The sequence below is a fragment of the Monodelphis domestica genome, chromosome 6 (assembly GCF_027887165.1).
Source record: "Monodelphis domestica isolate mMonDom1 chromosome 6, mMonDom1.pri, whole genome shotgun sequence".
Taxonomy (NCBI): domain Eukaryota; kingdom Metazoa; phylum Chordata; class Mammalia; order Didelphimorphia; family Didelphidae; genus Monodelphis; species Monodelphis domestica.
This window is the reverse complement of record NC_077232.1, coordinates 104,697,362-104,713,077: the sequence shown is the minus strand read 5'-3', so window position 1 is coordinate 104,713,077 and position 15,716 is coordinate 104,697,362. Positions and strand designations below refer to the sequence as shown.

At 34.0% G+C, this 15,716-nt stretch overlaps 1 protein-coding gene across 4 annotated transcripts in view; it reads left to right on the top strand.

The window, feature by feature from the left end:
• Positions 1-15,716, top strand: part of KCNIP4 (potassium voltage-gated channel interacting protein 4) — a 1,185,503-nt gene that overhangs the window by 681,932 nt on the left and 487,855 nt on the right. The window contains exon 1 of one of the 4 annotated variants that reach the window (XM_001362848.3): positions 784-7,387. The exons of the other annotated variants lie outside the window; for them this stretch is intronic. Coding sequence (XP_001362885.2) covers positions 7,288-7,387 — 100 coding nt within the window. The 5' untranslated portion in view covers positions 784-7,287. Of the gene's footprint in view, positions 1-783; positions 7,388-15,716 lie in introns of those variants that run through there. 4 annotated transcript variants of the gene reach the window in all.

Below are 15,716 nucleotides of genomic sequence, written 5' to 3'. Positions count from 1 at the left end.
AACATACAGCTGCTCCTGCTCCTGCTTAGGTATTCCCCAATGTATTAGAATTTTTCATCAGTCCTCCTGCCCAAGGCTAACCAAGAGAAATTACAGCTGAGAAGCACAGTAGTGTAATGAGAAAAGGGTAGTATCCAGTGTTAGAAAAAGCTTGGCTTTGTATCCTGGCTCTGCTCCTAACTAGCCATGTGACCTTGGGGAAGTCTTTTCATCTCACAATGCCTGAATTAATTTAAATGTAAAATAAGGGGGTAGAAAGAGATGTTGCTTGCCACCCTGTTCAATGACAAGTGTTCCCACTATTGAGGGACCCATTAGTCACTAGTATTATATTTAATTGTTGAATAAAGCTAAGAAAACTACTCAAAAATTGACTATGAAATAGATGTTAATCCCATCTTTCAACTATCAGAAAAGAGTCACTACTAAATCCCTGTAGACCACCAATCTAGACTTTAGATCTACTTGTTCACATACTTAAGAATTTTGTGGAAAAGCTACAAAATAATACAGCTTTGGACTCCAAGACAGAACATAAGGGTTTAAAAAAATAATACAGCTTGATAATAATATACTTCCACTTTTATTGGCAAAAAGAATTCCTGGAAATACAATTTTCAGCAGCAGTTCAATTTTAAAGTCAGAAAGTTAGGGATAATAATAATAGCACCATAGCATTTACATAATGTGTTGAATTTTAGAAAATACATTGAGTTCAGTATTTCATTTGATCTTAAAACAATTTTATAAATTAGATATTATAAGTATATTTTAAATAAGAATCATGGTTAGAATTCAAACTAATTTCCTTTATTCTTAAATCCAGTACATTTCCGATTAAGCTCTCCCTTTAAATATTTGAGAACTGTGTTTAGTGGTTTATCTATTGTGGTTCTTAGTTTTCTTCAGGTTCTTATTTCAGCTGGTAGGTTGTCCACAGATAAACAGCAACAGACATCTTTGCAAGTAATAAAACTATACAAATAGATGTGTCCATCTCTAAACACCAGAACTCTTTTTTTTTTTATTTTTCTTACCTTCATTTTTTTATCAAGGAAAAAAAAAGGCTTCTTTCATAATGTCATCATGTCTTGCTCTCTTTTCTGAGAACTTAACAAGCCAACATTTGCCCTCTAGAGTATTCTTTCTACTATTTTCTCAGGCATGAAATAGAGTATTAGTAGAGGCTCTAAATTTGGGGGGAATTCGAGAATAAACATGGTGGGTCTATAGGATATATAGCTTTGAAATTCCTTCCTGTAAAAATCTTCATATATGTATGTCCAGCCACTACCTCCTCCATAAAGATTTCTTTATCATCCTTATTTACTGTTTTTATCTCCCAAACCTGCAAATCATCTTCCTCACCTGGTGACTTTTTAAAATGATCACCTGGTAGTATCTTATCTCATTTTCCTATTAGACTGTTAACTGTTCTCATACTAAAGTGTTAGGGACATGAAGGCATGAATTATGTCTTACTCATATCCCCCTTGCACCTAGCACAGTACACTGAACACAAATGCTTGTTGAATGCAAGCCCAGTGTATTAGAGTTAATCTGCTGTTTAGTTACTGCTATAAAAAGATGGGGGGAAGCTAACGATTGTACCCCAACCTGGAATCAGGGCAGGACCTATTTGTCTAGAATATCTTCATTGTTCACTTCAAATTGTCCAAGACTGGTTTCATTTTCCATTTTGGAAGAAGGCAAGCATTCTTTCCAAAAGCTGAAAATGAAGCATAAATGTGTTCACTCCTGCCAGTAAATGGTGATTTTGAGTAAACTGGACTATAGTGAGAAGATAGATTCTACGTGTTAGCTTATCTTTGAGGAGACAGGCAGACAAAGTTTAATACTAGTGTAGCATCAAACATCAAAACTCAAGGACTGCAGAACCTTTGGCTTTGTCTAACTATAAGGGATATGCCCCTGTGGACTTCTAGAAAGCTGAAGGTTAGAAAGGGCAGAAGATATTGAAATGTAAAGGAAAACTCTATAGGATATGAAAGAAGTACTCCACACTTTAGAATGAATCTGAGACTTGAAATGCTCAACTGGGTTATGCAAAGGTATGAAGGACAATGAATCTGCACACAGGGCATAAATTTCCTCCATTCATTCCTTTGTCCTCAACAACTCATCTTTGTAAGTCCCAACATGAATTCCATTCTGAATCTGGAAAGCATTATTGGAGTGGACCTGACTTTGAGGCAGAAGGACTATTGAAACTTCTGCCTGGAGGTGACAAAATTTAGAGCCAAACCTCTGAGGAAATTAAAGAGGTACAGACAGCTTCCTCAGAGAATCGGCTCTAAATTTTGTCACCTCCAGGCAGAAGATTCAACAATCCCTACCTGAAAAGGAAAATGATTACACACAACAGAACCAAAAGTTTGAGGTGATAGAAATACTTGCCCATCAAAGAATAAGTCCAAGGAATCTAGTGAATTTTCCTAGAACCAGCTGCTGAGTGACTTGTCTAACTTAATCTAAAAACAGCAGTTCATCAGCAAACATTTGAAGCAGCTACTATACATATGCCAAGCACTTTGCTCAGTAGTGGAGATACAAAAAGGGAAAAAAATTGTTCCTTTCTTCAAGGGACTCAATTTAATGGGAAAGGCAACAAACAAACAATTATTTACAAACAAGTTATACAGGAGAAATGGGAAATAATTAAGAGAAGAAAGGCACTAAAATTGAGAAAGAGTTGAAAAGACTTCCTATAGAAGTTGCTATTTTAGTTGAGACTAAAAGGAAGTATGTAGGTGAAGATGAGAAGATAGAACATTCCAGGCAAGGGAACAGCTAGAGAAAAATGACTGGAGACAAGAAATGAAGCATGTTATTCATGGAAAAACAAGAATGCCAATATCACTGGATTGAAGAGTGTCATTGTGGGAAGTAAGATTTAATGAAACGGGAAAGGTAGATGAAGGCCAGTTCCAAAGGGACTTTGAATCTGCTTAGCCAAGTATGATCGAAGCTACCCAGTTTTTGAACCACCTGTCTGGCCCAGACCAGAAACAGCTGAGCCCAAGAAGGGTCCAGTTTATCAGCCAAGAGACCCTCTTGTCCCTGCAGAGCCTCAGAATGACACAGCTAACCAAGACAAGGTACCCTATGAGTAGCAAGCACTGATGAGTTTTCCATTCAATGGAAATGCCATAGCCTGTGAGGAACCAAATCAGCCTAGCATCATAACGACTTATCCATTTCTAATAGCAGAGACCTACACCAAAGTGAACTTCATGAGGACTCTCCAGAAAAAGAAATGATATTGAGACTTTCCTGATCCAAAGTTATCTTGGTTACATGATCCTTACTACCATTATACTTTAAGTTGCTGGTTACCCCCTTCCCTTTTTCCAAGCATGGTGTAGGTTTTTATGGGAGGATGCTATGTAACTAACTGTTCTTGTCCCCTACACCATTTTGAGAAAAACATCTTTTCTAAGTACTGAATGTACTGACTAGTTGGTTAAGGGAAATCATATGAACAAGGGCTCATGGACTACAGTGTTAAGAGAATAATCTCCCATAGATTTACCCCATCACCTAAGATAGCAGTTACCCTGTAGAGATTCAACCTGCTAATTCCAGATGTAAATTGAAGGAATAACCCAAAAGAAGTGATGCTTAACCTTTTAGAGAATTTATGAGATCTCTATTCCCATTACAGGCTACTTTGGGTTCTTCAAGCTCTGCAACCAAGGGCACCATAAGCAAAATAATATTATTCAAAAGGTATGGAATCCTCACACCACAGTCTCCCATTTCAAACCACCTTCATTCTACACATCACTCCCTTTCTTGTCCCTCAATCCCTAGGCAATGTAAATAATGTTCAGTTCTACCAAGCCCCTCCTCCCAAGGATTGAAAGTGTTCTAAATAACTAAATAAGAATAAGGACTTAATTACTAAATGTTTCATCTCCTATTAGCATTTGCATTATGATAATAAAAAGTTAAAAAATAAAACCACCTGAAGAAAGCAATGAGTGACTGGGCAACTGTGTTATAATGGGAATATGACTGGATTTTTGAGTCAAAATCTGATTTTCATTTATAATTCTGTTACTAGCTCTATGTTTCTGGAAAGATATTTATCAATTCAGGCCTTCAGTTTTCTCCTCTATAAAAGGAGGAGACTAGGAGGCAACATGGTATTGTGGAGAAACAGGCCAGATTTGCTATCAGAAGACTCAGGTAAAAAACCTACCTCAAAAACCTTGGGGAAACCCAATTAATTTCTCTAGGTTTCAGTTTCTTTGACAGTAAAATGAAGACAATGGACTAGATTAAATGACCATAAAGCTCCTTCAAATTCTAAATACAAGGACTCAAATGTTTCTTTCTTGATTTTAAAATCTATGCTTTTATGGTTTTCTCTGAGCCTTGGTTTCTTTGTCTGTAAAATGGACACAAGAATATTAGCAATATCTAATGCATTTAATTGTTAAGTATCAACCATAATTGGGGGAAAACTGTAAATATAAGGCCCTATAGAAATGAGAAGCATTATGGTTCCATGCATCAATGTGAAAAAAAATGCCCAAGTGAAAAAAAAAACCCAGAGTCAAATTAGACTTCCAATATACTGGGCAAGTAAATTAATATCTCAGTACTATGCCCATCTGTATTAGGCTATAAATTGGAAAACATAGGCTAACCCATTTTGATAAAAGGAGTTTACTCATCCTTCAACTCCTTCCCCAAAGAATAAATATTAGAAATTATTACTCATGACATAATTTGAGGTCCTTTAGCTTCTAGGACCAAAAGTTACTTTGATTCAAGGACTTCTTGCATAAGCAATCCTACGCTGCCTTCTCCAAAGTATAATCCCATTTGAAAGCAAAAGAAGAGTTTACCCACTAGGTAAGAGGGTTTTCCAACAACAGGTAAAGAGTACAAACATAAAGTCATCCAAAGAAATTAATAAACCATAGCAGAATCACTGCTCTTCTGTATAGGACATGTGATGATGTGGGACATAATCATAGGATAACTAAGTGCTCACTTCCTTTGGAGTAAACTAAAGTTGACAACAACTTACACAATGGACATAAGAAAGGGGGCAAATGGGGTTAAAGCTGCAACACCACCTCAGACAGTAAAATTTGAGCATACAATAATAAGGAAGAGTGGTTTCAAAAAGGGTGGCTCAGTTTGTAGAAATCAGGGACAGAAAAGTTTTTTGAAGGGAAAAAAAGCATTCAGAAGTCTTGGGGGTGAATAGGATGTCTAAAGAAACTTAGAAGTTTGATTATAACATAAACTCTGAGTCATTTTCCTCATGGACGGAATATAGACTTTTTGAGGACAGGAACTATATCTTTTTTGGTCATTGTATCCATCCCTGTTACCTGATACCATAGGTTTCTCTAACATTATAGATACTTAATAAATGTTTTCTAATTAATTTTTTCATGGTTGTTGGATAGGGAAAGGATGGTTCTATTGGATAATAGACATAAAAAGGATCTTAAGCAACTTCATTTTACAAATAAAGAAACAGAGGACAGACAGCTAAAGTGATTTGCTCAAGGTCTCAAATGTAATTAAATAACCAAGCGAGGGTATGGACTCACATCTTATAAATATAATTTCATTCTAATTTAATTTAACATCATTCTTCTATGGAATACTACTTCTCTCTGAACCCCACTAGGATCAATATCTATTCAATTTTGAATAGGAAGGACTAACCCATTTCACATATTCACAGTTAGACAATTTGTATGGTTTTAGAAAGAGTATTATGAAAGCAAAGAATTAACTTTAGAATAAGGTGTTAACTAAAATTATTTTGACTTTATTTTCCTTTAAGTGGGAGTGAGGGATTGGAGGAGAACCAGCATAAATGCTGGCACTTAGCCATAATGGTCCATCTAATTCACCGATAGGAATCTTGCATATTTTTGTACATATGAGTAATAAGCTTGTGAATGAACTGAAGGAAGATCTATGCATCCAATTAACTACTACTTTGGAAAATTCTCAGGTACCAATATTATTAGGGGTGATGAATAAATTAAAATGCTACAAAGTTTGTGTGGTCTATTTGCAATGTGATCTTTTCTTCTTCTGGTATTAATATTTCCACAAGTATGGACTATTTGTATAAAACATTTCAATAAACTTAAGGAAGCATTTTGTTCTGATCAACTGTTTCTCTATCACAAAAAAAAGACAACTACAGAGAGAACAATAAAATATATTTTTGTTATGTGTTCACAAATACATCTGAAATATTGAAATGTAATCATTGATAATGAAATGAAAGAGTTAATTCATAATTATCAACATGGAGCTTTCAGAAGAAGGAACTATTTGCAAAGTAAAAATTTAAAACTCAATGAATCCTTTAAACCCTCATTTTTCTGTCCTATTTAGCCATTTTAGTTAAAATTCTTTGCCCTTTTCCTGGGCTAATAATGCATCAGAAGCAGCAAAGTCAGAATTGTAACTCCTCCTTTTTATATTTTTTTCAATTTTCATGTTTAAGAGGAGGCCTTTTTCATCCCTTAGTATCCAGCATGAGTGAGTCCACACATTAGTTAGCTTCTGTTACCAAGGCAACTGACTCTCCACAACAAGCCTACCAGCAGCCCTGACTGGCACCAGGAGCAGCATATTCCCAGATGTCTAGCTATCACTCCGGGCACGTCATTTTTACTGGGGACTTTTACTGGATGACCTCCTGGGTCTTTGGGTGATCGGCGCTTTACTTCATGCATGGCTGTCTTTCTGTGTAAGAGTGATAACGAGGATACAGATAATTCTGACAGGCCTGAGTTTATCCGGCTGCTACTTCTGGCCTCTGCTAGGGTAGACAGGATGCATTCTCTCTGTCTCTTTCTCCATCCTTTTCTCTTTGCATCCTCCTCTCTCTCTCTCTCTCTCTCTCTCTCTCTCTCTCTCTCTCTCTCTCTCTCTCTCTCTCTCTCTCTCTCTCTCTCTCTCTCTCTCTCTTTCTCTCCCTTTCTTTATTCTCCCCCACTTCTTTTTGCTTTTTCTTTCTCCCTCCTCCCTCTTTACCTCTCCCTTTACCTCTCTCCATCTTTCTCTCCCTCTACACACACACACACACACACACACACACACACACACACACACACACACTCACTCACTCACTCACTCACACTCATCACTCTCTCTCTCTCTTTCTCTCCCTTCTCAGCACTAGCCTTCTTAATGTAGTTTAATGGCTGTACAAAGAAAGCCAGGCAGAAGAGCACTTACCTCAGTACCTGTGGTCGGACCATGACCTAGCTCACCATGAACTTGGAAGGGCTTGAAATGATAGCAGTTCTGATCGTGATTGTGCTTTTTGTAAAATTATTGGAACAGTTTGGGCTGATTGAAGCAGGTTTAGAAGGTAAGGGAGTGCTTTTTAGTGACTTCTAACATTGCTCTGTTTTATCATACTTATTTCTTAAGGGGATTAAAAGAGGTACCTGAAACTAGACCAGAGAAACTGTGTACTGAGATGAACACAGAGAGCTAAAGCTTTTCTGTTTATGGACGATGTATAGGATAAACTTTATGTAAGTTGTCAGCAGTATTTTCATAACTACCATGCATGAAAAAAATGAAAATATTATACAGAAAGAATTTTAAAAAGAGAAGTTTCAGAATGAATGTTATATATTATACTGATGATAGCACTAAGACCAGCTGATTTACCAGTAGATGAGGCTTATTTATTTTAAGACTTGTTTAGGAATTACTTGGGAATTGTAAGAGCAGTTCAATATTAATAAATTCAGAAGGGCAATTGTTTGTTTTAATGCAAATGTATTTAGTATATAGACAAGTATGTGTCTGTATCTTCATATCCCATGCTTTAAAATTGTGTGGCTGATTATTTGGACAGCTGGATATCTGTTTTCAGTAATATCTATTTTACAAATATGGAAATCTGTCACGGGAAGAAAGATTTGAACTCAAGGAAAGGAGAAACTTTCACATGTTCTGGAAAGCTTCTCTTTTTTGAGTTCTGATATTTATAATAGTCTAGAATAATTTTTATACTCTTAACAACAAATCTCTCATATTAGCAAGCATGTGCACTACACATATATCATTTCCTAAATTGAACTTTACTATGAGTATCTGAGAAAATTTAGTTTGTGATTGTCTTAATGCTCTGAACATTTTTCAAAGTATACATAGTATACCTCTTTCATATATATTATAAACAGCATATAGGCTATTCATTGTTTCTTCAGATTTGTCAAAGTCATGGATAAAATTAAAACAAAGAAGCAAATTAATTGGAAAGAAGTTATTGATTGATTCAAAATGTATCCTAAAGCACGTGCTGGGGTGGAGTAAATATGTAAGTTGCTCACTTTTCCACTTACATCTCAGCCAATGTACCAGATAATTTCTACTTGTGTCATGTCCAGGCTTGCTTTCTAAATGATACATAATAAAAGAGATAGTTAAAGTCTAAGTATGTCACCATTCTGAGGATGATAAGACTCCTGTTTCCGTAATCTCTTGGGGGGTGGTGGGAGGAGTTGGGAAGGCTGGAAAGTATGTCTCATTAAAATGAATTTTAAATGAGAAAGTTCTCACAAAGGTGCTACCAGCTCTGTTAGAAACATCTTAAGACCTATTCAGAGGAAATATTGTAATTTTTGAAATGGTTATTTCTCTTTAAAATGTAGCTTTTTCTCTTTCATTATTGTAAAGACAATTACTTGAGGTCATTGTGTTTTCATTTCAATATTTTTTAAATAGGAAAGTGAATAGAAGTCTCTATTTTAAGTTTTGCTTCTTATTACGTGGCAGATACACTAAATAGAATGCTAGAAGTTCTAGATCTCTGTGTCAGATTTGTTTTACCTCGTTTATAAGTTAGCATCTTAAGAGTTTTTATTTTATTTTTGGCTTTGTGATAAAACATGCTTTGGAATTCTTATAACTCACACACTCTATACACACCTTCACAATTGAAAAATAAGTTTTTCCTTTGTCCCCCTGACCTTTTCAAGTACTGCTGATTATTCTTCTGGTATTTTCTCTGTCTTCCTATTTCTTATATGGAAGTACCTACCAAAGTACTGGTTTATATTTGCATAATGAGTTTTCTTTTATCTTTTGCAGTCTTGGCATTTTCCAGTCTGCAGTCAATAAGTGTTATGGAAACTGGCATTTAGAAAAGTATAAATATAAAATCCAAGTCTTCTTTCCAGATTTTCTAGACAGAAGTAACTAATATAGAAAAATACTGATATAATTCAAAAGAAATAAGCCCATACTTATATGCATGGAAACTTCTGGAGGTAAAGAACAAAAATTTTATTATAAAGTTAGTGAAAAATTCTCTGTAGCAACACTGGGCATCATAGAATTAAGAAAAGTTTGAAATCAGATTCAAAAGAGAAATATTAAGTTATAGTAATGATAGTCAGTTAATAATGTACTAATTGCAAGAGACTGACTTTAGTCAGTATATAAATCAGAAAATAGCAGGATTTACAAAGATGTTATGATAAAAAGGGAAGATGTTTTATTGTTGAGAAAGTATTATTTTTTTACACACTCCTACGTCATTAAAAATAATAGCTGGTGGCCACTTCACTAAGATTTTTTATTTTTGGAATTTGGTTTCTTTTTGTTCAGTTTTTTAAAATTGATATCCTTCATCTTTTTCATGGCTTGCTCTGAAAGTTTTCAGTTACGAAAATGTATTTAGAGAAAAAAATCTTGATTTCAAATTAAACTAAAGAAATATACATGTATCTAATAGAATTTTAATTTCTATATGACTAAAGTATTTCAGCTATGAAAGTTCTACTTTTTATATTGTAACCACTATCACTCAGCAATTTCTCTTATGCCTTGTTGTTAATGCAATATTTCTATGGAGTTCATGTACATATGGAATGAATTTTTTATAATGTGATTGTTATATTGATTAAATACAAATTCAGTTGATGTAAACAATAATAAATTAATAATTTTGGAATATTTATACTTGTAGTTGGTCTCTTTAAAAGATTTTTGTGACAATGTGATTGCTACTGTCATATTTGTGTAAAAAAAAATACCCAGAGTTCCACAAACTATGTTATATACTTACTATTTCTATTTTTTTTAATTCTGTCATTTTTTAATTTTGCCTTTGAAATTCTCTCCCTTCTTCCTCCCTTCCCACTTACTGAGAAGGAAAGCAGTTGGCATATGCTTACTAACAAGAAGTAAGCACTAAAAAGTAAACATACTTTAATGGAATAAATTGCAAAGTAATTATAATGGTACATATTATGGAAGGTTAGTAACTGAAGCTTGTATGTCCCTTAATGTGTCAATATCAGGGTCCTATTTTAAAATAACAAGAAAAGAATTGGTTTAGAACTTGCATTTTGTTGACTATTTCCATAATTGGAATTGATATTTTATCAGACCTTTAGAGAATATTTCATTATACTTTCAGAGACTTGGAGTTTGTCCTTTGATCCAGGCTCTAGGTTATAACACAATGCTAGCATGTTAGAGCTAGGAAGGGACATTAGATGTCATCTAGTCCAACCCCCTCATGTGACGGGAGAGGAATATGTAGAGAGGGATGTGAATTTCCTGTTATGTTTGGAACTATTGTGTTTCACTATGTTTATGATGCCTTCTCAGAATATAAATGAAATATAGACATATATAAAAATTAGCTAGGTACTAGCTATACTTTTAATATTGCGGTATCTTATTTTCAAAAGGTTAATCAGAAATAAATTTACTTTAAGATGAGTATAGGATAACTATACCACAAAAATGTAAATGATAATCAAACCTTGAAAAGAGTTTGAGCCAAAATTAAAAATTTGGTTTCAGGTAATATATTATTATTGAATGTTATACTTGCTAATATTTTAAAATGTTATTTCTCCAACTAGTAGGTACTTTTAGATAGTTTTCTCTTCAAAATATCATTGGCATATCAAAGCAATAGAATGATTTTTAGTAATTGAAATGATTTTCTGAAAACCTGAAAAAACTATCCAATTTGAAATGGTAAAAGGTATTTTATTTCTCTGTTCAACATTAATATATGGGATAAAACCCTTCTTATTATTTAGCTATTTAATAGGCCATGCTGTAAGAGTTCCTATGAAGATTTAAAAACAACTTACCTATAAACATCAATTATATATATGAGAAAAGTATACCAAAATGAACATGTTACTGCTTAAAACTTTCCCTAAGACGGCATATTCCAGCTTAAAACCAAAATAGACAAGTTTTGTTATTAGTTGTCATGAAAAATCAGGTAATTAAAATCACCAAAATTAAAATCAAAATGATTTGAAACTACCCGACTTTCTTTGACATGCATTGATTTCACAGTAACTGTCAGGTACTCCTTTAAAACTTCCTTAAGGAGTCAAATAATACAATTAGCAGAACCAAGAGCAGTCATTTGTGATTCTCTAGGCAAAGTTTCAACATTCTATCCTGCTTACTAGTGTGAGCTGGAGGGTTTGAGCCTCTACAGTAATGGATTCAAATTGATTAATTATAGAGTAAATACTGATGTGTCACTTAGAGTGGGATTTTCTGGGGAAAAGCAGTAATTTCTAAAAGAGCTTTTTGTTGCATCTCTTCCACCTTTCACCTGTGGTGTCCTAGAGGTAACTTCTCACCTAATTCACCTAAATCTCTGTTTTAATCTCTTTAACACATGACTTTGAGCTGGAAGGGAATTAATGTAAATGAGTCAGTGGAGTTTAGTTTTCTAGTAAAAATGTCAAATCTATAGATATTTTGACTATTTAGATTAATTAGCATATGTAAACAGGAAAGTAACACATGGGGTTTTATTCCACAATCTGGTATCTGATTGCTGCTGAGGATTATAAAGATGAATAGATAATGGCTTCCTTATTTTTATCTCAACTAATTTAATTGCAGACTAGAAATGCAAGAAGCTCTTAAGTCACTTTTGTTATTCTTGCTTCTTTTTCTCAAAACTGAAGTCACCAAACCTGCCTTGTGATCCAAACACAGTTGTCTACTAGGAGCATCAGTATAGTCATTCTGCCCCATAATGCCTAGGGAATGATAATATATTTGATTGATAGATATATGTGTATATATATCTACTTAAAATGCATGTATATTTAATAATATATTTATATACATATATGTGCATGTGCATAGACATGCATTACATATTCTTGCATTTAGTGATATTAAAGAATTTAGGCCCACTTCTATTTCTACCTATATTAGCAAGTATGAAAAGAGTTATCCATTAGTTATATTTGATTTCTTTCAGTCATATACACATTCTTTTATTTTTCTCATCTCCAGTCCCTTAATCTCCTTCATTTTGGGAAAAGCCCTCTTGATTAAAGGAGCCTTGATGTATTGTCTGAAATTACAGTATTGGATGGAACATGACCAAGAGAATAAAGAGCTGGATAAATCACTAAAATTAGAAACTAGAGTTTACAGGCTTAATTCACCTTGCACCTAAATGACTTCTTCAAAGTAAATGAAACACTTTGGAGGCATATAATTCATACAATCTCCTGGGATACAGCAGTATTTACCATTTAGTAGTAGTGCAGTTAGTGAACAAAACCTGATCCAATTTAACACATGTTCTATTTTTAGATGTTGTATGAGGATGTTGACAGCCAATGTTTTTAGCAATGGGGGGGGGGATAATTGAATCAAGGATATAGTCAGCTCTCAGCTTTCATCGTCACTTTTTAGGCATTTTGGATCATAGGGTACAACACTGTACAGAAAACATATTGCCTCTATACATAACATGCCCTCTGACAGGTTACAATCCAGTATAGAGAAGGATTGTATGGATTTACCCTATATCACAGAGATGGCTATATTTAATCGAGATATTCATGTCTGTTCTCCCTCTTATATGTAGATAGATTGATAGATAGACAGATAGATAGATACACATTTATGCATACTTATCTATATATTATATCAGGTTTTACAGTCTGGAACCAGTTACATTTACCTGAATGAATATTAAAAAGGTAAAGACTTTAAACCAAGGCTGAATGGGAAGAAAAATGAACAGAATTCATCAAATGTAAGTTTTTAAAAGATGCATTGTTTAAATGGTGGAAATAGAAATATGCACAAAACAACTTGGGAACCCAGACTCGGGATAGATAAAAATGTTAGTTCCCTGGCACTCCTAAATTGATCTGGTCAGATTTCATGAAAGTCATATTATTATAAAAACTTCTTAAATTATATGAGAGAATCTAAGTGATCATCTGATTGAAGATGGAATTTCTGGGTTAGAATACGCCTCTGGATAAAATGGAACTAATTACTTTAACCCACAAGTAGGATGAGCTCATAATGGGGATAGTAGGGGATGGGCAAATTCAAATGCATACAACATATCTTTTTAAAATTTTAAAAGTGTCAGAGCTGGAGAAAAAGCTTAGAAAATATCTGGTCTAATCCCTGCATTTTAGGTGAATATATTCTTATACTCTTAGCAGTTGAGTGAGATCACTTGACTAAACAGTTAGGGTTGTAGAGTGTTATTAGTGTGTGTAGTGATTATGTTTCCTCCTGTCTTCTTTCCCATAAACAATCCCACCATAACATGTGGCAATGCTTTATAATGGATTGGGCTAGAATTCAGGAGCCCTAGATATAGATCTTTGGTCAAGTCAAATTCTCAGAGCCTCAGTTTCCACATGTGTAAAAGAGGAATTAATATACTTGAACTACCTACTTCATAGTGTTATGAGAAGAGAATTTTACAAAATTCAAAGTGCTATGATTTGTTATAATATATAACCTATAATTAATAGAGGCAGGTAGATGGCACAGTGGATAGAGCCTAGAGTCAGGAAGACCTGAATTCAAATCTAGTCTCAGACACTAGTTATGTGACCCTAGGCAAGTCATTTAACATCTATCTGTCTTTTTCCTCAACTTTCAAATGGGAATAATAAATAGCACCTATTACAGAGATACTGTGAGTCTCAAAGGCAAGACATTTGTAAAGCACTTATCACATGCCTCACACAAGAGAGGAACCATATAATTGCTCATCTCTTTCCCTTCTTTAGAACTAGAAGGAGCTAGAACCCATGTCTTAGATTCTAGTTCTATGCTATTTATATAATATCTAGGGTTCACTTTATATTATATTAATTATGTGAATATGGTTTTAAATATTTGTAGATCATTGGATTTAAAGTTGGAAAGAGTCTTAGTGATTGTCTCTTTTAATCCTTTCATTTTACAATAAGAAATATGTATAGAAACAAGTGACGGGGCTGGGGGTCACTCAGCTCTGAAACTTAATCCATAGGCAAAATGCTGTGATCTTAATGATGCTAGACCAGTATCTACCTCAAACTTAAATCCCCAGCTCTGTTCCTAAATCCAGCTCTAAAGGCTATAATCCAATTCCTATTCCTCACACGAAATAGATTTTTGCTATTTAATACCTATATGACCGTAGACAAGTCACAATTCCTTAAGGTACCAGCTAGCTCAAAATAAATTTCATCTTAAGAACTATATCTTTTTCAAATGATGAAGACTATAAAACACTAGAATGAGTGCTAAATTTGGAGCCAAAGGACTTGCTAGCTGTGTGACTTTGATCCTGTCCTTAACCTTTCTGGGTCTCAGATTAATCATATCTAAAAATGAGACAGCTGTACTAGAAGTCTTTTAAATTCCATCATAGTTCTCCATCTATGGGCCTAGAATCACAGTAACCTAACTCAAACTTATAGAACTATGGTCTTCTAGAATTTGAAGAAGAATCATTGGCATATGTGGAATAAGGTATGCTAATTTTTATAACTATACTATATCTGTATACCTGTCACCTCTCCATCTCTCTTCTTATCAGTGGTATCATACTATTTATAATATGGAATAAAAATTAGAAAATTGGTAATATATTTGCCATTACAATCTAAGGAATTATTTTTAAAACTGCCAAACTAGTAGAATTCAAACATAACTCAATTTTAAAAAATCTTGACACCTAAAAATTTGTATTAACAAAAATAATTATGAAAAAAAAAGACTTTTACTTCAGAATTTACGGAAATGTCCTTCAATTAGTGACCTCTTCTTTTGTAAGTGAATTTTATTTTATTTGTAAAATATAAATTGATAGTCCAGTTGTTTCTCAGTTGTTTCTAGTTCTTTGTAACCCCATATGGGTATTTCTTGGCAAAGATACTAGTGATTTTTCATCTCCTTCTCCAATTCATTTTACAGATTAAGAAACTGAGGCAAATTTGGTTAATCAACATATATTGGGTCACATAACTAGTGCATGTCAGATGTGAGATTTAAACTAAGGAAAATGAGTATTCCTGACTCCAGTCCTAGCACTCTATCCACTGTACCACCCAGTTATCCTGAAGTTTACCTTGTGTGGTAGGTGTTGTTATTTTTACCATTTAATAAACAAGGAAAGTTGGAGTTGAGAGGTTAAGTAATTTTTCCAGAATTATGCAGTTAAGTATCTGTGGTAATATTTGAATTATCTTCCTAAACTCTACCCTTGTCATGTGGCCATCAAATACCTCAGTCACATAAAAGGAAGGCATACCTATGCTTTCTCAGTTAGCACTAGCTGATTAACACCTTAATAGTCATCATTCCTGTACTGTATCTCTCCAAAGTGCTAGAAGACTCTTAGAAAGTCAATACTTAGACATATTTCCAAAGGA